This window comes from Podarcis filfolensis (genome assembly GCF_964270895.1).
Source record: "Podarcis filfolensis genome assembly, chromosome: 18".
In the NCBI taxonomy this organism is placed as follows: domain Eukaryota; kingdom Metazoa; phylum Chordata; class Lepidosauria; order Squamata; family Lacertidae; genus Podarcis; species Podarcis filfolensis.
In genome coordinates, this window is record NC_139622.1 from 3,318,753 (window position 1) to 3,339,857 (window position 21,105).

General features: G+C 48.7%; 1 protein-coding gene across 4 annotated transcripts in view; it reads right to left on the reverse strand.

Annotated features, from left to right (window-relative positions):
• Nucleotides 1-21,105, reverse strand: part of DOT1L (DOT1 like histone lysine methyltransferase) — a 72,331-nt gene that overhangs the window by 33,627 nt on the left and 17,599 nt on the right. For all 4 annotated transcript variants that reach the window (XM_083594351.1, XM_083594352.1, XM_083594350.1 and 1 more), the window contains exons 3-10: nucleotides 20,589-20,663; nucleotides 16,431-16,494; nucleotides 14,511-14,739; nucleotides 13,641-13,735; nucleotides 12,647-12,709; nucleotides 6,845-6,900; nucleotides 5,112-5,191; nucleotides 1,210-1,278 (exon numbers count right to left, since the gene is read on the reverse strand). In XM_083594351.1, coding sequence (XP_083450477.1) covers nucleotides 1,210-1,278; nucleotides 5,112-5,191; nucleotides 6,845-6,900; nucleotides 12,647-12,709; nucleotides 13,641-13,735; nucleotides 14,511-14,739; nucleotides 16,431-16,494; nucleotides 20,589-20,663 — 731 coding nt within the window. The remainder of the gene's footprint in view (nucleotides 1-1,209; nucleotides 1,279-5,111; nucleotides 5,192-6,844; nucleotides 6,901-12,646; nucleotides 12,710-13,640; nucleotides 13,736-14,510; nucleotides 14,740-16,430; nucleotides 16,495-20,588; nucleotides 20,664-21,105) is intronic.

Below are 21,105 nucleotides of genomic sequence, written 5' to 3' on the forward strand. Positions count from 1 at the left end.
TTTCAAAGAGGACTGGGCAAATTGACGGAGGGGGAGAAGGCTGCCAAGCCACAATGGCCGGAAGCAGTAAGTGCTTCTGATTACCAGCTGCAGTAGAAGGCGAGAGAGCTCTTGGGCTGGGGTCCTGCTTGCAGGGTTCCCACAGGCGTCTCGCTGCAAGAACAGGATGCTGGACTAGAATTGGCCTGATCCCGCAAGCTCTTCTTAGGTTCTTTTAAAAAAACAAAAGCCTGTTTCCATACACCAAATATCGGTCATCTCTAGGTGTGGCTGAGTAGAAGGTCAACGGTCAGGGGTCCTGCGATTTGAGACTCTTAACATAGGGCTTCCCAAACGAGGGTCTCCAGTTGTTTTGGGATTACAATTCCCATCATCCCTGACCCCTGGTCTTGCTAGCTAGGGATGATGGGAGTTGTAGTCCCAAAACAACTGGAGGCTCTGACAACATCTGGCAGAGGGATCAGAGACACACAGAAATTTCCTGTCCCGACCTAAGAATTAGCATTCGTTGCGGTATCATTCCCTCTTGAGAAGACGGAATGCCTTTTCTTAGAGCAGAGATGGGGAACCTACATCCCTCCAAGTATTGTCATTCTAGGAATGTCTCTATTTAGAACAGGCATCCCTTCCTGGGTGGTAGAGATGCCTCTTCTTAGATGATGGGAGTTCTGTTAGGATTTCACCCCTCCCTAAGCTGCAGTTATAGGATTGTTGGATCACGTGTCTGTATGTAATGCATTTCAGCTGCTGATTGTTAGAGCTATATAAGAGGAAAGGGAGATACTCTGTTTGTTTGCTCCCTTCCTCCCACTGTTCTCTCACAGTGATGTTTTGTTTCAGCGTTCTCTCCGAGGAAGAGAGAGAAAGAGGAGCCCTGTTTAGTTTGTACTGTTGTGTTTGATTTCGTTGCAATAAATAAGGATTAGATGTTACACCCCAAAGCTAACGCTTCTATTTTGGACTCTGTTAGTTGTGCGCTCATGTCCCAGGAGGATATGGGTCGCATCAGTGTGACGGGAGACCGGAGTGATGAATCCCGGGTGACACTGCATTGGGGGAAGGCACAAGGCCTCGGCGTTATCTCCCAACAAGTTCAAGCCCAGGGACATCCGAGGGAGCAGGCACAAAGGCGGCACACCCAGCTGCTCACGCTCAGTTCAAAACCTAACACACTTTTAAAATAGGGAGGGAGAGAGAGATTAATCTTACCACTCAAGTTTCGACTGTTTATTCTAAAGTTCAATGGTGCAAAAGGTTTCGAGGATACAATCTGGCCACCTGTCAGGGGAAAAAGCAGGAGCAGAGCCCCATCGTTAGTTACCCTAAAGCAGTGGAAAGGGCACAGGTCAAATTGTGCCTTCTTATGTCAAAAAGGCAAGGCTTTAGGAATCTCTCCTTTCCCCCAATCATTGTTCCTTGCTAACGTAAAATCAAAAAGCCACAGGCAAACAAAAGGCAGGGAACATAAATCAAAAGTAAACAAACCACAGAGAGAATGCATTTGGCCAAGAAACTGAAGAGTTGGCCCTCTCGCCCTGCGGTGCAAGAATAGGTGGACACTGGCTACTGCAGAGGAAAGAACTCGCAGTGACACATTTCCAGGACCTGAAACATTTCCCTGCCATCGGGTGGGATTCCACTCCTTACGGGTCACTCTCTTCCCCCACTAAATTGAGGAACAAAAAACAAAAAAGGCTTTTCGTGCTGCATTGATTTTTCTACATTATCTGCTCTCTGTTAATTTCGGAAACACGGTATTGCTACTGCACTCTGCTCCTCTAATCATGTTTTCCCTCTTTCTTTTCCGCCTGCACTTTTGATTTCGTGTTAATAACCATTTTGACAATCTTACCATCAGGGAGGTTCGTGGGTGCTGCACGTAAACCGTCTTAACTCTCCCCCCCCCGACTCACCAAGTTGAACAGATGGTTTTATATGAACTGTGGGCATTAGGAGTTTGGCCTTGACATCTGAAGATAAGGGATCCCCTATCCACCCCAAATAACATCTGAAGTGATTTACAGGGCTCAAGAAAGCTTCCCTAATGGCTGCATATAAATTGCTTCCTTTTAGGTCACAGGTTAATTGCTCTTTATACCGAGGGCAGAGAAGGGCGGGCAGAGACCAGTGGCGTTCTGCAGCAGCGCCCCCCCAGCCTAGTGAACCATATTCACCAATTAAGTGTACTTGCGGTCTTTTTTAAAAACAACAACAGCACAGGTAAATACAGCAATACAGAGGACATGAACACTTGCCACATCTAAAGCTAGACCTTTTGTCTGAAGAGCTGAATGAGGGAGAGGAAGAGCAAAAAAGGGGAACAAAAAAACATTGTGAAAGCTTTTAAGCAATAAATCTTGGAGCAGCCGAACCACAGGCACACACAGGCACACACATAAACATTCAGATCAGCCCTAGTAAACTGGGCCCAGCCCTAGCTGCAGCTGCTTCTGGCAAAATCTCACTGGCGTGAGAGCAGTGTTTGAAATTAGCCAGGCGCCTTTTGCTCCTGGCTTTCAACCACCTGCAACCAAGTGAACATGCCTGGGCGCCACAATGGTGCCTGGTATCTCCACCATCTGAGGTGCATGCCTGGGGATCACTGGAACAGGATTGTAATTCCCAATCCTGTAGAATTCCATTCTTAAGGAAATCAGTGCTCACTGGAAGGAGTGCTCACTGGAAGGACAGATCGTGAAGCTGAGGCTCCAAGACTTTGGCCACCTCATGAGAAGAGAAGACTCCCTGGAAAAGACCCTGATGTTGGGAAAGATGGAGGGCGCAAGGAGAAGGGGACGACAGAGGACGAGATGGTGGGACAGTGTTCTAACTGCTGGAAGCAAACTGCTGGAAGTAAACAAGCAAATTGGTCCGCCCCCCCCCCCATATGTAGGTGCTGGACTTGTAAGAAAGCCAAGGGTATTTTGGGATAGGATATATGATGAGATAAAAAAGATGAGAAGAGATGGTTGGATAGTGTTCTCGAAGCTACCAGCATGAGTTTGACCAAACTGCGGGAGGCAGTGGAAGACAGAGGTGCCTGGCATGCTCTGGTCCAGGGGGTCACAAAGAGGCGGACATGACTAAACGATTCAACAACAACAACATTCTGTAGAATTCTATCCGTTGTATTTCATCTGCGCAATCAGAAATAATTTCTGGAACCAAAATGCTTTCTCTGTGCAGCCTGAGCTGGAGCAGCCACCACTAAGAGAAAGAGGATGGAATAGGCCAATAGATGTGCGGACTGTCCCTGGATCAAGTGACTTTTCTTCTTTAAATTCTCAGAGCTCTTAACCTGGCTCAAGGTTGTCCTCTGAACTAGCCAGATGCTTAAATGATAATCAATCACAGTCAGTCCTTCTTTCAGAAAATAAGACTTTAGAGCCGTCTTGCCCCAAAAGAGGTAACTAGGCATTGCATTTTGGCAACTGTAATCTTGGTTTCAGGAGCCACTTGGCACCTAGCTTTTTTTATCAGAGTTTCCAACACTGCGTCAGAGGGAGATTTATTCTGGATGCCGATTTGTAGATTAAAAAAAATGCCAGCCAAATGCGGCCTTCTGCTTTTTGTTACATCAATCTTCCTATATTATTCTGCCAGATGGGTTAATAGTCATCTTGGTTTTTTTAGTTGTATAGCTATGGTATTTTTCTATTACTCGGTCAAATCACTAGAGAAAAAAACATTGTCACAGATCTGCCAGAATGTGTAATATTGCGATATACAGTGGTACCTCGGGTTACATACGCTTCAGGTTACATACGCTTCAGGTTACAGACTCCGCTAACCCAGAAATAGTGCTTCAGGTTAAGAACTTTGCTTCAGGATGAGAACAGAAATCGCACAGCGGCAGCGGGAGGCCCCATTAGCTAAAGTGGTGCTTCAGGTTAAGAACAGTTTCAGGTTAAGAACAGACCTCCGGAACAAATTAAGTACTTAACCCGAGGTACCACTGTATGTACTTAAAAATTGGCATTTTTGGTTTTAATACAGGGTGAGTCTTTTAAAAGAGGCCCCGTGGAACATGTATAATCAGTACCCACGGGGTGTCTTTTAAAGGACTCACCCTATATAAAATTCAGTTAAAAATTGCACATGCACACACAAAGAATTGGGCCCAAATCACCCATCTGGGGTGGAAGGAAAACCCCAAGACAAAGGGTGAGAAGAGAACAAAGCTTTTGCCTGACACCTGTAGAAGAGAACTGCTCCCTGTGACAACACCCATGAGATCGAAGAAGCCTGGCAGGCTGAAACAGAAGCGCCTGGGAGGGAGTTTCACAGCCACAGGACTCATCAAGGCCACCAGATCGCATTTCAAGAGCAGGTGTCAAGTCCTCATTTGTGGGTTGTTATAATTTTTACAAGGTGAGATCAACCTGAGCCAGTTTTCTGTTGAAGGACAAAGACAAGGACTGATAGGGCTGTTTTAAGAGAGGGTGAAGGGAAGTGGCTGGCCACTGTGAGAACAGGATGGGGGCGTTGAGAAGGATGTTGACACGCTAGAAGGTGGGCAGAGGAGGGAGACCAAGACGATCAAGGGTCTGGAAACCGAGCCTGATGAGGAATGGTTGAAGGAGTTAGGTACATTTAGCCTGGAAAAAGAAGAGACTGAGAGGGGATAGGATGGCCACCTTCAAAGATCTGAAGGTGGAGCAAGCTTGCTTTCTGCTGCCAAACCAACAGATTCAGATTGCAAGAAACGAGATTCCAGCTAAACAACCTCCTGGTGTTAACAACTGCTTGAGAGTAGAACGGACTCCCTTGGAAGGTTGCAAACTCTCCTACAATGGAGGATTTTAAACAGAGGTTGAGTGGGATTCTTTAGCTGTGATTCCCAGATTGCAAGGGTCCCCGTTCATATATCTATGAGCTATAGCTCCCTGAGCTTTGGCTGTGCTGGCTGAAGGGAGCCAGCGTTCAGGAACATCTAGAAACACAACATCAGTTGCTCCTGCCTATATCCGTTCTAGGAAGCCCGTTTATTGCGCGCAGAACAGCCACCTCCAACATACAAAGAACATACTCGCTGCTGCCACCACACAACTGAAAAAGCACAACTTCATCCCAAGAGTGGAGAGGCCAGTGGAGAGGACGCAACTCATTACCTTCCTTCATGTTTGCGAATCGCTCCTTCAGCTGATGATCCACCTCAGGTCCAAAGGCAAAGTTATTCACAAAAATAACACTGGAAGGTAAGAGGAGTTTTAGTAAAACATGGACACACACGGTATTGCTTTTGCTGCAAGGGGTGGGGGGAAGGGTGCATGTGTGTGTGTGTGTGTGTGTGTGTGTGTGCGCGCGCGAATGCACACATGCACGTGCACACACTTGCACACACATGTACTTTGTTGGCAAGGCAAGGCATAACATAGCTTTCAACTCTCACATGGGTTTCACTAAAGCCACCCCAGAAAATACAGGGGAATGTGTTCCGCATTTGTAAAATAACTTGAAAGAAAAGACCAACCACATGGAAATGCTGCTGCAATTCAGCGGTGCTCCAAGCAACATGGTCTGGGTTTTTTAAAAGCATTAAATACATCCCGGTCACACCAATCCAAGCCTGACACTTCCCACCCCCCCGGTTTTAGTACCTGAAAGCCCACTTCCTTCTCTACAGACACTCTCAGGTGCCGAGATCAGCAGAAGAGGCCCTCTTGGCAGCTCCACCTCCCTCAGAAGTTCAGGGGTGGTGGCTGCCCCGGCGGAGAGGGCCTTCTCAGCGGCGGCCCCAAAGCCTTGGAACTCCTTCCCCACAGAGGTGCATCAGCCTGGACACTGAGGTCCAGCTCCAAGGGCCTTCTGGCAGTTCCCTAACCCTAGGCGAGAAGGGAAGCTCCAAGCAACCAGGCAGAGGGCCTTCCCGGTGGTGGCACCCACTCTGTGGAATGCGCTCCCATCAGATGTCAATGAGACAAATGACTACACAACTTTTAGAAGACACCTGAAGGCAGCCCTGTATTGGGAAATGTTTAATGTTCAATGTTTTATTAAGTTTTCATATGTGTTGGAAGCCACTCAGAGTGCCTGGGGAAACCGAGCCAGGTGCACGGGGTATAAAAAGGTAAAGGTAAAGGTACCCCTGCCCGTACGGGCCAGTCGTGTCCGACTCTAGGGTTGCGTGCTCATGCTCTAGAGCCCGTGAGCCGGCGCCGTCCGAAGACACTTCCGGGTCACGTGCCCAGCGTGATGAAACTGCTCTGGCGAGCCAGCACCAGCGCAGCACACGGAAACGCCGTTTACCTTCCCGCTATAAAGCGGTACCTATTTATCTACTTGCACTTAATTGTGCTTTCGAACTGCTAGGTGGGCAGGAGCTGGGACCGAACGACGGGAGCTCACCCCGCCTCAGGGATTCGAACCGCCGACCATACGGTCAGCAAGTCCTAGGCACTGAGGTTTTACCCACAGCGCCACCCGCGTTCCTAGGTCACGGGTCCCTGGGTATAAAATTATTCTTATTCTTATTCTTATTGGAACCTTCAGCACACAGCTTCTGGAGGAAACACAGGTTTTTGCCCCAGACCTTTGACACCCAAAGTCCATATTTTTAGGACCCACATCTCTTTGTGGCCGTGAGTTGTTCCAAACCGTTTTAACTGCTTTAACCTGCCCTGGGAACTTAGGGTGAAGGACAGTTAAATAGGAACCACCACAGCCACCACTAGCCAGGTGAGCCCCTGAGCAGGATGCCCTAAGCAACCCAGCACTCTCTCCTCGCAAAGAAATGAGACAGGGGCAATATCTAGCATCCAATGAGTAAGAAGTGGGGGCAGGACAAGCAGGTGTACCCCATTCTGTGGCCGGGGGGTCCATGTTAAAAGACAGAGCGCCGTACCTTGTGTTTGCGATCCTCTCCCGCCATTCTTCCGAGAGGAAGTCGCCTCTTTCCAGCTAAGAAGAGGAGAGAAAGAGAGAGAGAAAATGGAGTTTGACTTTCTTGTTTTAACTCAGCCAGCTTTTACATCCCTGGCAAAATGCAGCTGTGCTTGCTACCATGCCCGAAGAGGGAGGGAGAGGGAACATCTTCCTAAGACCAGCCCGGAATACAGATTTCTGAATATATTTGGGCCACTGACAAGGCACTGAAACAAGGAGACCGAAAGGAAAAGTCACACCCCTCTTATCTTCAACCACACTCTTCCTAGTTTTTGGTGCGGGGGGAATAGAGAGATCGGAACAGAAGGCATCACATACACAGGCTCCTATTAAACTGCTGTGTGTCTCCTCCCCTCCACCCAACCTTCCCCGTCTTGTTTCTCTAGTCGCAATGGTGGAAACATAATCTGCTTAGCGAGCAGCAAAGGAGAGGCTCCATCTGCACCAGATATTTCCATCTTCCCAAGGCAAGGAGGGAGCCAAAAGACAGCAACTGGCTTGGAGGATATCCACCTCAAAGCTCTCTGTTTATGCAAATCCATGAGAATAAATCTGTGCCTCCGCAGAGGAATGTTCAAGGCGGCTGACTCTTCCGTTAAAAAAACCACAAATCCATGTGCAATAATCAAAGAAAATGTTCTCTCCCGTGTCGGCTAATTGTTGGAGGGATCGCGATAAACTTGCCGCGTGTTATCATTCAATGTGGGAATGTATTTTGGTGCAAGATTGCTGGAACTTAATTTTGGAAGAAATAATATTACTAAAGAAACTGCAGCTTGCTGCCCAAAATTACAGTTACTGACTATTTTTGGTGATACAAATTGTAGATATATTGCCAAAAGAATTGGTATTAAATGGCTCAGGACCACAGGGACTGTCTCTTTCCATATGAACCTGCCAGGACCCTGAGATCATCTTCTGAGGCCTTTCTTTGTGTGCCTCCTCCATGAGAGATCCAGAGGGCGGCAACACGAGAACAGGGCCTTTTCTGTGGTGGCTCCCCTTTTGTGGAACGCTCTCCCCAGAGAGGCTCACCTGGCGCCTTCATTTTACAACTTTAGATGCCAGGCAAAAATGTTCCTCTTTAACCAGGCCTTTGGCTGATTGACATCCAATGCCCTTTTAAAATGTGGGGGTTGGGTTGGGGGGGCGTTATTAGGTTGCTCTTCTTCTGTTTTATATATATATATTGTGATTTTATCTTGTGAACCGCACTAAGACCTGCAGGCATATAGAGTGGTATACAAATTTAATTTTTTTAAAAAAATACAATTTAATAATAAACATGTTATTGGCAGCATGAATAGTAATTTCAACTCAAGTCGGAAACTGACTGTAAACCTCACATTAGGCGCTTGGTGCCATTCTCTCTGGAGCAGAGCTATAACGGGAGAAAATTGCACATAATTTGAAAACCAGACTTTCCAGACGCTTTACATATGAACTCCTAAGCCCTTGTCCCTGACCACCAGCCATGGCAGCTGGAGTGTAGCAGCCCCTGCAGGGAAGTTGCCCATCCCTGGGGTCTAGGAAAAATATATCATAGAATTGTAAAGTTAGAAGGGACCCAAGGGTCATCTAGCCCAACTCCCTGCAATGCAGGAATCTCAGCTAAATATGCAGCATCCCTTGCTCTCAGGAGAGAATGCCTCTTCTAGTCAGAGGGATCCCTCCATCTTTCGCAAGCGGGAGAAAAAGAATTAAGAAGCAGCACTTTGAACTGGGGCTTGGAATCCTACCAGAATCCTGCACAAGTCAATGAACCATTCCGGGTGACACCGTTCCAGATGTCTCCAAACTCCTGTTTCAGTGGAGATTTTCAATTCAGCTGGAATTTTCCAAACTTAGCCAGGAAGCAAGTTCCCTTGCACACACCCTACCTCCCCACAACTCAGGGTCTACCCAGCAGAGACCGCAGAAGGAAATCACGTTTCATAGCAGGCAGGGGGTGTGACTCTGCCAAGAGAAAGTGGAGTCTGTGCAAAAGACATTAAGAAGGAGCAAGGGCAGATTTCCAGCGGTCTATGGAGGTCCTATGGAGGCGGGGGTTGCAGGGAAGGGAGTTTTGGACTCCAAAATAAATCTGGTCTCCAAAATAAATCTGAAAAGAAAACCCTCCGTTTGCAGCAGGGGGGAAGTGTGGCCAGGCTAGCTGGCTGTAACGTAACGCAGACATGGAAGGGAGAAAAATCATGCATTCCGAGAGCCCTCTCTGAGCACGACACTTGGCTCACAAAGACCTGTTTGTTCTGCCTGGAAAAGCACACACAGCTATTTTTGAAATAATAATAATATTTCTTAGACACACACTCAAGAGCGGCAGGAACCCAAAGCTACGGAACGTGGCTCGGTTTCAAAGCTATGGAAGCTGTTGGAGGAGGGCTTGGGTATATTGTTCCTCTTCTTTTTTTTCAAATATCTGAGCGGTAAAAAGTTCCCGCTCAGGAGGAAAAAAGAAGCGTTAAATCCGGAATGGCTTAATACCTTGCAGACCTTTTCTTTTTTCTTTTGCTGCAAAAGGAGCAGACTGTTAAAATTGCCTCTCTTTTTCGCGGGGAGGGGAGAGACGAATGGTACTGCGTACACTTGAGTGCCCCCTGGAAAAAAGGCACTGGACTCACATCCCAAAACCCACCACGTTTTTTTTGGGCGGGGTTGTGCAAGTGACTCCCAAATCCTGTGCGGAAACTAACAAATTATCCGCGCACTCCACAAAAGAATGCCAACTTCAGCTTGGGTTTTCCCCTCCAAGAAAAAGCTGTACCAATTTGGGAGGTTTGAAGACCCTAAGTCAGGGGTCAGCAACCTAAGGCCCATGGGCCGGAAGCAGCATGCGGAGGTCGTTTGACTGGCCCACGAGCCGCCCCAGAACCAAGATTCCCGCTCGCGTGCTGCACTAAACCGGTGCAGCGCAGCGTGGGAACTTGCTTCCGCGGTGCCGAAAATCACGTCTGCACCGATGCCGAAAACTGTGTCTGCACATGTGCCAAAAATCACGGGCGCACGCACGATCCGGCCCAGGCAAGATAAACCTTGCTGACCCCTGCCCTAAGTGGTGGTGAGCGACCTGCCCCATCCTAACGTGTCAAAGGCAGGAAGAGAAACTGGGGAGAAGTACGCAACCACCTTGAGCAATTGGGAGGATAGGTAAAGGAAGCCCTGACCATTAGGTCCAGTTGCGGACAACTCTGGGCTTGTGGTGCTCATCTCACTTTACTGGCCAAGGGAGCCGGCGTTTGTCCGCAGACAGCTTCCAGGTCATGTGGCCAGCATGACTAAGCCGCTTCTGGCGAACCAGAGCAGCGCACGGAAACGCCATTTACCTTCCTGCCAGAGTGGTACCTATTTATCTACTTGCACTTGACGTGCTTTCAAACTGCTAGGTTGGCAGGAGCAGGGACCGAGCAACGGGAGCTCACCCCGTCGCGGGGATTCGAACCACCAACCTGATCGGCAAGTCCTAGGCTCTGTGGTTTAACCCACATTGCCCCCCGTGTCCCAGGGAATTGGGAGGATAGATGTGATATATTTGCTGTTGTTGTTGCTGCTGCCGCTGCTGATAGACTGAGATGATGTCTCTCTCCTCCTCCTGAATTATCCCGCAAGTTCTCCCTCCCACACCCTCAAAGTCATTAAGCTAAGCAGCCGATTTTAATTTCCTCTTGCAAGATGTGCCATCTAATGCGTATAAACACACACACACAACTTATTTGGTCATTAGAGAAAGTGAAGGGAAAGTGACAGGTGGGGAGCATTTCAGAGGGGAAAGGGCAGGGGAGGGAAAGAGAGGCAGAATGACCTCATTGGAGGAGGAATACAGGAAACAACCACTCGAGCGCTCCGACATCCCATAGGCTCTGTGTCATTAAGCTCCCCCCAGATACCTGGCCAGCATTCAGGAGGGGATACTTCCGAGTAGGAACCGCCAAGAAACGGGGGGGGGGGGGAGCACCATCTGTCAGCATTAATTGCCAACGAGAAGCTTTCAAGCCTTAACTCAATAATGGAAATGGGAGCAGAAATTCCCTAGGAATTTCTAGGGTGGAGTTGTTCAGGGGCTGCTTGCTTTTAAGAAAGGAGCTCCTGAAGCTCTGAATTTGGGAAGCCCTGTTTAGGGAACTTTATAATGTTTGCTGTTTTATTGTGCTTTTAATACTCTGTTGGGAGCCGCCCAGAGTGGCTGGGAGTAACTTAGTCTGATGGGCTGCAGACATTATAACAATAATTATAATAACAATAATAATCTGAGGATCCGGATCTTAAAGGAAACGCCGCTTTTGGACAAGCAGGAATCCAGAGGCTGAGCCAATCTTGCAGGGACGGCCTCCTTCCGCAGCATGAGAATCAGAACCCCATTTGTTTTCGTTTTCTAAATGGATTTTATTGCTGCCATCACCTACTATACATTTTGCAAAGCCATTTTCTTTTCTCTTCCTTCTGCGGGGTATAAATAATAAAATTACTACTGCTGCTGCTGCTGCTGCTACAACCAAATTTTGCATGGTGGCTCCTGAGATGCTGGTGGTAGAGTTTCCACCTTTGCTAGGATATGACAGAACACCACTTTGAATCACAACGGCTGTCTGGACCTTGAATAATTGCACTGGTTTGTTTCTTAGAATTCCCCATCGACGATGGGTGCAAGGCTTCTAGTGACCTAGGGTGTGTGTGAGGTGGGAAACCTCGAGTCTGTAGGCTGAATGGGGCCCTCCAAGCTCTCAGGACTCGTGTCCTCTCTCTGACCCTCTGCCACACCCCCACACCCCCGAGTGCTTTTGCCTTCCTCTTGTTTGCCTGCAGGGAGAGATGAATGTGTAGAACCTATGGCAGCTGCATGGACTAGGGCTCCGTCCACATTGTACAATTTTCAAGCACTGTAACACCACTTTAAACAGTCATTGCATTCCCCACCCCCCAAGAACCAAACCCTCCAACATTTCTCTGATGAAAATAGGCAAGTCCTATTCTATTATTAATTATTATTATTATTATTATTATTATTATTATTATTATTATTATTATTATTATTATTATTATTACTACTACTACTACTATTGTCATTTTACTATTTATACCCCTCCCATCTGACCTGGTTGCCCCAGACACTCTGGGTGGCTTCCAACATATATAAATAAAATAAAAACATCAAATTAAAACATCAAACATTTTTTAAAAAAAACTTCCCTATGCAGGGCTGCCTTCAGATAGCTCAGGGGTCACATTAACTCCATACCCTCCAACTTTTCTCCGATAAAAATAGGGACGGCCAAAGGAAAAGTGAGACATTCCGGGATCAAATCAGAAACCGGGACGGCTTCTGTAAATCCAGGACTGTCCTTGGAAAATAGGGACACTTGGAGGGTCTGCCAAAGCGCTTTAGCAATCAATGCCTCTTCCCACGAAACTCTGGGAGGGGAAAGGGGATCTCCAAGCCCCCTTAGCAAACTACAGTTCCCAAAATTCTTTGAGGGAAGAAGCCATGACTGTTTACGGAGATATCATAGCACTTTAATGTATAGTGGGCATGTAGCCTAGGTGTAACCTTCCGCAGAAAAAGTCTCATAGGTGTCGCATCTGTTTGTCCGCCCGTTCTGGCTCACCCACAATTGGCATGTGCCCCCCCCACAAGACCAGAAAAGGTTCTCTGCCCCTACACAAAGGTGTAGCCTCCGAAAACCCCACACCAAAACAGAGGGGGAAGGAGGGTGATTTGCAACAGGGTTTGGTGGGAGGTAACGTTTGCGGTTCCGTTTCAACTCACTGTGTAATCTGCATGTTTTTTCCCATACCATTTCATCCACTTTCTGAATTCTTTGTCCATCGTCTGGAAAGGCAAGCAGCCGGGAGGAGAGAAGAGGGGAGGAGAAAGCAGGTGTGCTGTTAGTAGTAAATTGGATAGTGACCCGTTTCCAGCAACCTGGGGGAACACAGCAACTGCGGGAGAGATCATTAACCACCAAGGACTTGCACCAGCAGAGAACATTTTTTTAATATAATTATCCTGTGTTGTATTGACTGCATTTAGTGCTCTGTTTTCATCTGTACTGCTTGTGGCACACGGCCCAGATATTTTACACAATGGAAAGAAATCTGAATATATATTTTTATCAATTCAAAGAAGCTGCTGCTGGACGCCCTATTGTATCAAGGCAGAATTTAAAGCACAAGATTGCAGGCTTGGGGTATCTACATGTGCACCAAATGGCTGAAGTAGCACCATTTCTACAGGCTGTAAGAAGAAGAGGAGTTTGGATTTGATATCCCGCCTTTCACTCCCCTTCAGGAGTCTCAAAGCGGCTAACATTCTCCTTTCCCTTCCTCCCCCACAACAAACACTCTGTGAGGTGAGTGAGGCTGAGAGACTTCAGAGAAGCGTGACTGGCCCAAGGTCACCCAGCAGCTGCATGTGGAGGAGCAGAGACACGAACCCGGTTCCCCAGATTACGAGACTACCGCTCTTAACCACTACACCACACTGGCTCTCTTGTAAAAGGAAAGAAGTTAGGTTCTCGCAGTGCAGATTTCTTTCAGATTCTTTAAAACGAGCATGCACACCCCTCAAGTCTAGATTTCTCTACATTGCACTTGGCCTCTAATCATAGCTGTCAACTTTTCCCTTTTCTTGTGAGGGATCCTATTCGGAATAAGGGAATCTCCCTTAAAAAAAAGGGGAAAGTTGACAGCTATGCTTCTAATGTAGGTCACAGGATGTAGGTCCCCCTTTCTAACCACACAAACACACACGAACTACGTACCTCCGCATATTTGGCCGGAATATCTGCTTTCTCCACGCCATAGTGATGCTTGCAGTTTGTGGCCGCTGCTACCTGAAGAACGACTTGGCCCACACCTGAGACAAGAAAAGGAGAGGTAGAAATGGAGCAGAATCGACTATACCCTTCCAGTAAAGGTAAAGGTAAAGGGACCCCTGACCATTAGGTCTAGTCGTGACCGACTCTGGGGTTGTGGCGCTCAACTCGCTTTATTGGCCGAGGGAGCCGGCGTACAGCTTCCAGGTCATGTGGCCAGCATGACTAAGCCGCTTCTGGCAAACCAGAGCAGCGCACAGAAACGCCGTTTACCTTCCTGCCAGAGCGGTACCTATTTATCTACTTGCACTATGACGTGCTTTTGAACTGCTAGGTTGGCAGGAGCAGGGACCGAGCAACGGGAGCTCACCCCGTCGCAGGGATTCGAACCACTGACCTTCTGATTGGCAAGTCCTAGGCTCTGTGGTTTAACCCACAGCGCCACCCGCGTCCCTTCCAGAGTGAATGCTAAATACGCCCACCTCTCCCTCCCAATTCTGCTGGTCATTAGTGGAAAACGACAAGCTCGGTTCGGGGGCGGCTTGGGGGCCATTTAAACGACCCCCCTGGGCCGCAGGTTGCCGACCCCTGCTCCAGGACATGAGGAAAGCAAAAGGGGACCAAAAGCATAGCCCTGCTAAAGAAACCATGGTTTGGCCATCACATCCAAAGTGGGCCATTATTTACACAGCTCAGCTGCTTCCAAAGCAAACTGGTATACGCTGCTGAATGTTCTACAGAAGAAATGAAACAGTTTCACATAACGATAGGTTTCAGAGAAGACACAGGAGAGGGAAGTGTACGGCAACCACTCACCGCTGCCCAAGTCCACAAACAGGTCGTCCTCGGTCATTTTTATCTCATCGATCATCTGAGCAACCAGGTCAAAGGAAGTTTCGCCATACACCTCCGGGGAAAAGGGTTCATAGTTGTTGAGTTTTTCGGGGTCGGTCACCGAGTGGTTATAGACTTGCTGCAGGATGTGGCGCAGGAGCCCATTGGTGGGGCGGGTGTTCAGTTTCATGGGCTGCGTGGTTCCTTTCCACTGGAGAACAAAATGGGAGAGGCGGGAGGGTGAGGGGAGAGAGACACGCATACACACACCTTGCCACGTGCGACAGGCCAACGAAGGCACTTCTGTGCCTCTCATAAAACACTGGAACTTGGGGTGCCCAATGAAGCCGGCAGACAAAAGGAACGACTTCTACACACAATGCATAGTTAGATCTGTGGAACTGACTTGCACAAGATGAAGTGGGGGCTTTAAGAGAGGGGGAGACAAATTCAGGGAGGAAGGTAAGGCTGTTGTGATGGCTATTGCTCTGCGTCCGCTGTCAAGAAGAAGGAGCAGGGAGAGAGGAGGAAAGAAGTGAGAGGCAGTTTCTCCTGCCAAGCCAGGGATGCCATCCCTGTAGGAGCAGAGGAGAGGCTCCTTAACGTGGCAGGGGGGAATAGGGGAAATATAGGACTAACTGCATCTTGTATTGAATCAACAGAGCATAGCATTTTGCATTGAAAACAGGACAATCCTGTATTATGCAGCACAGGTGGCAACCCTACTGGCGATACTGTGCCGTGTAGAATATTCCAACTCTGCGTGGTTGAAATGTAGCCTCATGGAGAAAAGCGTCCCATCTATTGCTCCACCCACTTCCACTTCTGCCTCCTCCCGCCACTGCAATGTGCTCAGCAAGGCTGCCCATAACAGAATGCGACCCTTAGGCTGCGGTTGGGCAGGTCCCAAACCCCCACCCCAGGCTAAAGAATCGGGGTTAGAGTTGCTTTAAATAAGTAATTCCTGCATTGCTGGGGGTTGAACTAGTGACCCTTGGGGGTCCCCTTCCTACTCTACAATTCTAAGTAAAGATAAAGGTATCCCTGACCATTAGGTCCAGTCGCGGATGACTCTGGGGTTGCGGCGCTCATTTCGCTCTATAGGCCAAGGGAGCCGGCGTTTGTCCACAGACAGCTTCCGGGTCTCATGGCCAGCAGGACTAAGCTGCTTCTGCTGAACCAGAGCAGCGCACGGAAACGCCGTTTACCTTCCCGCCGGAGTGGTACCTATTTATCTACTTGCACTATGACAGCCTTTCGAACTGCTAGGTTGGCAGGAGCAGGGACTGAACAACGGGAGCTCACTCCGTTGCGGGGATTCGAACCATGACCTTCTGATCAGCAAGCCCTAGGCTCTGTGGTTTAGACCAGCGCGCCACCCGCGTCCCTTCAATTCTAAGTAATCCAGGCTAAATTGAGAAAACGGGGGGGGGCACTATACCCAGCATGTCAGAGCACTAGGCCTGCCAGTGGGAGCAAGCAGATAATGAGCAGGACTAACTGGCCTCAAAAATCTTGGAAAGACTGGCAACTTAAATTGACAGAATATGCACAACTTGCAGATTTAAAATGCAGAATAAGAGAGCAACCAGAACATATGTTTAAAGAAGATTGGAAAACGTATTTTGAGTATACGGGAAATAACTGTGATGGATGTAATGGTGGAAAACCGATTGGAATAGTTTTGTAAAGTATGCAGGGATGTAAGATATGCAAAATTAAGCATGGAAAGAGAAGAAGGGAAGTCATTTTAAAGTATGTAAAATGTTTATTTGAAATTGTAAAGCAGGAAATTTAATAAAAATTATATATAACAAAAATCAGGCTACCCACCCCCCATCAAAACAACAACAACAACAACCCAGAAGCCACGCAGTGCGGATGGGCGGGGCACATACATACCAGCTGGTGAATGCTATCGATGGCGCGGTTGTATTTGTCACAAAGCCTCTGCATGCTTTCAAAGCTGAAGATCAGAAGAAGAGAGGAGGGCGGAAGGAGAAAAGACAAAAAGTTATAGCAGTCAGGCAAATTAAGACGAGCCTAAGCTTTCTAGGCGTGTCTCCCCAAAACATAATACATGCTACACAGATGCCTACATCTTCTTTGTAGTTGTAATCCTGTGCCACTCCCAAAAGGAATGTTTTGTATGCAAAGTTTTCATTAAAAAAACCCCAGCACCTTCTGTAGCCTGGGGCCATCCAGATGTTGCAAGACATAAATCCCATCATCGTCACCCCTGACCACTGGTTGTACTAGCCGCTGGGAGACCAACGATGTCTGGAAGGCACCAGGCTTAGGGTGGCTGACCAAAATCAACAAGGATTCTGGGACGAGCGTGTTGGGTTTGGTTTTCCAGAGTCTTCCTTCCCAGAGAAGGCTCTGTGTTTCAGTCTCCGGCGACAGGTGGCCAACTCCACCCTGCCCATCAAAATGGCCCTTGGAAGGCCAGCATCTTTGGGATCTGGCCCACCAGCCGGATCCAGCTCTCCACCCCACCCTCCCCATTGCATTCATCCATTTTTCGCTCCATAAGATGCATTTTTTCCCTCTTAAAAACTAAGGGGAAATGTCTGTGTGTCTTATGGAGCGAATGTGTGATCCCTGGAGCTAAATTGCCAGAGTGCGGCACGCTCCTGAGCTGCTCTTTGGGGCTGGCGGGGGAAACCTGGGCTTCCTCCGCCAGCCCTGGGAGCAGCGGGCCGGCTGCGTGCTGATGCCCCGCACTCCTGAACAGCTCTGGGGTAGCCCGCGAAGCCTCCGCAGGGCAGCAGGATGAAGGCTCCCCGCTGCCCTGCGGAGGCTTTGAGGGCTACCCCAGAAGCCAGAACAGCTAGAGGGAGTGCTGCCTTCATCCCACTGCCCTACGGAGGCTTCGCGTGACTATCCCTGGCTTTTGCGGGAGGTGGGGGAAGGGACAGAGCGTGCAGAGGAGCGCTCCCTCTTCGCTCAGGAGGCTTTGCATTGCTTTCTTATTTCTTGTTTTCCTCCCCTAAAAACTAGGTGCGTCTTATGGTCCAGTGCGTCGAATAGAGCGAAAAATACGGTATGTCCCGCAGAGTTCCCTTTAAGTACATGGAACAGGACCGTAGCCTCCCAGCCGCTTTAAGAGTTCCAGCCAGACAAGTTTGCAAGCCTAGTTTAGAAATATTTCTTACTGGTATGCTTTGCGCTATACCGCTCCAGTTCCCCATGATTTCTGGGATTGGGGTGGGGGTTTGGAGGGCTAGGAAAGACTCCCCCCCCCCACCTCTAAAACCTGGAGAGCCTATGTCAATCTCTGCAGACAGCACATCTGGCCTGGCTTGCTGCAAGACAGCTTTTTATTTTTATCGCTTATTTGTTTTCTTTATTGAATTAGTATACCGCCCTATATCCTCAGGTCTCAGGGGCGGCTCACAAGATGAAATCGCAATACAAAAACACAAAAGTACGTAATAAAAATAAAAAAAAGAACAACTCATTAATCCTCCCTGTTCCCCAACACATTTTAAAAGGGCACTGGATGTCAATCAGCCAAAGGCCTGGTTAAAAAGGAATGTTTTTGCCTGGAGCCTAAAGGTGTATAATAAAGGCGCCAGGCGGACCTCCCTGGGGAGAGTGTTCCATAAACGGAGAGCCACTGCAGAGAAGGCCCTGTTCTCGTGTTGCCACCCTCCAGACCTTTCGTGGTACAGGCACAAAGAAGGGTCTTCGAGGGTGATCTCAGGGTCCAGGTACGTTCACAGAGAGGCGATCCTTGGGTTGTTGCGGTCCTGAGCTGTTTTATAGGTCAAAACCAGCACTCTGAATTATTATGCCCTGGGGTCGGGATGGTATGGGGATGAGGGACCAACTCCCTTCTCTTGCGGGGGCCCAATTAGTGCCATTGCCTTCCGTTAAGAGTTTGGGTGTAATCCTTGACGCCTCCCTTTCCATGGAGGCGCAGGTTACAGCAACAGCCAAGGCGACATTTTTTCCACCTTCGCTGCATCAAGCAGTTGTTCCCTTACCTTTCCCGCCCCGACCTGGCCACAGTGATCCATGTGACGGTCACCTCCAGGCTTGACTACTGTAATTCGCTCTATGCAGGGCTGCCCTTGAAGCTGTCCCAGAAACTCCAGCGGATGCAAAATGCTGCAGCGAGGCTCCTCACGGGGTCTCTGCCATGGGAGCATATTCACCCAGTGCTTTTCCAGCTGCACTGGCTCCCGGTGGAGTATAGGGTCAGATTTAAGGTGCTGATTTTGACCTTTAAAGCCCTTCACAGCCTAGGACCCTCGTACCTACGGGACCGCCTCTCCCGGTATGCCCCAGGAGGACCTTAAGGTCCATAAATAGCAATACCCTAGAGGTCCCGGGCCCTAAGGAAGTTAGATTAGCTTCAACCAGAGCCAGGGCCTTTTCAACACTGGCTCCGGCCTGGTGGAACGCTCTGCCTCATGAGACCAGGGCCCTGCAGGATCTGATTTTTTTCCGCAGGGCCTGTAAGACAGAGTTGTTCCGCCTGGCCTTTGGCTTGGAGCCAATTTGATTCCCTCCCCCTCTTTCTTTTTTCTTTTTTTCCTTTCTCCTCCTGTGATGAGGCTGCATTTTCATGTTTTAATGTTGTATTTTAATCTTGTTTTTAAGTTGTACTCATTCATTTTTATTATTGGTTGTTAGCCACCCTGAGCCCGGCCTTGGCTGGGGAGGGCAGGGTATAAATAAAATTTGTTGTTGTTGTTGTTGTTAAATCAGCCCTTCCTTCTGAACGTTGAGGACTGGAATCTTGCTTCCTGTTTAATGGGGAGGAGAGCTATAACTCAATGGGAGAGCACCTGCTCTGCTCTCCCAGGCTCAATCCCAAGCGGCATCTTTACATACTTTAACCCCTGTCTGCAACCCTAGAGAGCCGCTGCCAGTCAGTGTGAACAATACTGGGCTAAATGGAGTAAGGGTGTGAGGCTATTTGGAGTCCAGAGGACGGGAAATTTAAGGGAAGGTCTGCAGCTGAGCAACAGAGCATTTCCTTCTGCACACAGAAGGTCTCAGGTTCAGCCCCCACCCCCTCCACGTAGGGACGGGACCCCGAAACCCTGGAGAACTCTGCCAGCCAGTGCAAGCGATACTGAGCCTTGCTGCCTTGGGCTCTAAAGAGACTTGCTGAACAGGGCTGCCTGGCTGGTCTGAAAATCCCTTCTTTTTATTTCTTTTTTTTAAAACCAGGATTAAAGAATCAGGTCAGGTCAGGAGATAGGGAAAGGAGGGGCAGCACGGGGAAGTCACGTGCCCCATTGCATAATCAGATTTCAAACATCAAGGGAGGGAGGAGGGAGAGAGAGGAGAGCAAAAATCAGGGCTGCTCAGCTATTTCAGCCTCTTCATCAACTCCTGCAGTCAACAAGCCAAGAGGGTTTTTCCCCTCCACCCCAGGTGGGTTCCCAAGGCAGTTTTCCATCTCTATTTTCACATGCACTTTTGAGGGGGGGGGGAATAACCCAGGACACTCCCTGGCCTGTTTGGAAAGACCCCAGGGGGTGGGGAGGGCCCCTCCCTTTCCATCCTTGCAAGGAGGACATGGAAGCAGCAGGAAAATCTCCTCCTTGTTTACATTTGTGAACAGGACAAATTAACCCGTTCAAAGGAGTAAAGGGCAGGGGAGAGGCAAGGGAAGGGGGGGTGGAGGGCAGGGCACGGAAGGAGCCCTTATCAGAAAGGCTGTCTTTATCAAGCTCTCTCAAACATGGAACAGCTGAAGAACCCCCTTGCCAAAAGCTTCCAACTTCCATAGTGAATCTACAACAAAAGGGACACGACAGCAGCGCCACCCCCCCCACTGCCCCCCATATCACCACCTGAGAATTTGGAGCTGGTTTAAAATGGAAGAGAGAGTCACTGAATCATAGAATTGTGGAGTTGGAAGGGACCCCCAGAGGTCATCCAACCCAGCCCCCACGCTGTCCAAGACGACAGTTCCCATCACCCCTAACTGCTTGCCGTGCTGGATGGGGCTGACTGGCGCTGTGAGTCCAGCGATGACTTCTAGGGGGAGCCATGGGGGAGGAAAGTAGTGAGAACTAAGGAGACTCTTATCCTTACCTTTTAGTATCATAGTCAATTAAAACATAGTTTTCCATAGCAAGCTTCAGGTCTGGAATTTCTTCGCAAACCCACCTGAAAGGAAAAGAGGGTGTAGGTGAAATAAATATGGAAATAACGTGCACACACACACCCCCAATCACTAGATCATTTCCTCCTCCTTTTGGCAAGCCCGCCTCTGCACCAAACACACTGATAATTTTGTCACGTTTACTTGTTTCTATATCCTGCCTTTCTCCCAAGTTGGGATCCGGTGCGGCTCCCAACACACAAAGTGGTAACAACAAACCCGGTTGACAAGAATCATTAAAATACATCACAGCATACGCAGAGCCAGCAGCTCAAATCCAGTTTGCCCTGACAGCAACCCTGTGGTCAGGACGGCCTGCACCTCCGTTTCCAAAGGAAAATCTTGATATTCTCCTTCCAAAGGACAGTGTGGAGGTGCACACCTGAGGATCTTAGCACGCCAGGGAAGCTTTGCATAGTGACATTTTTAATATCTTTAAGACAGCCT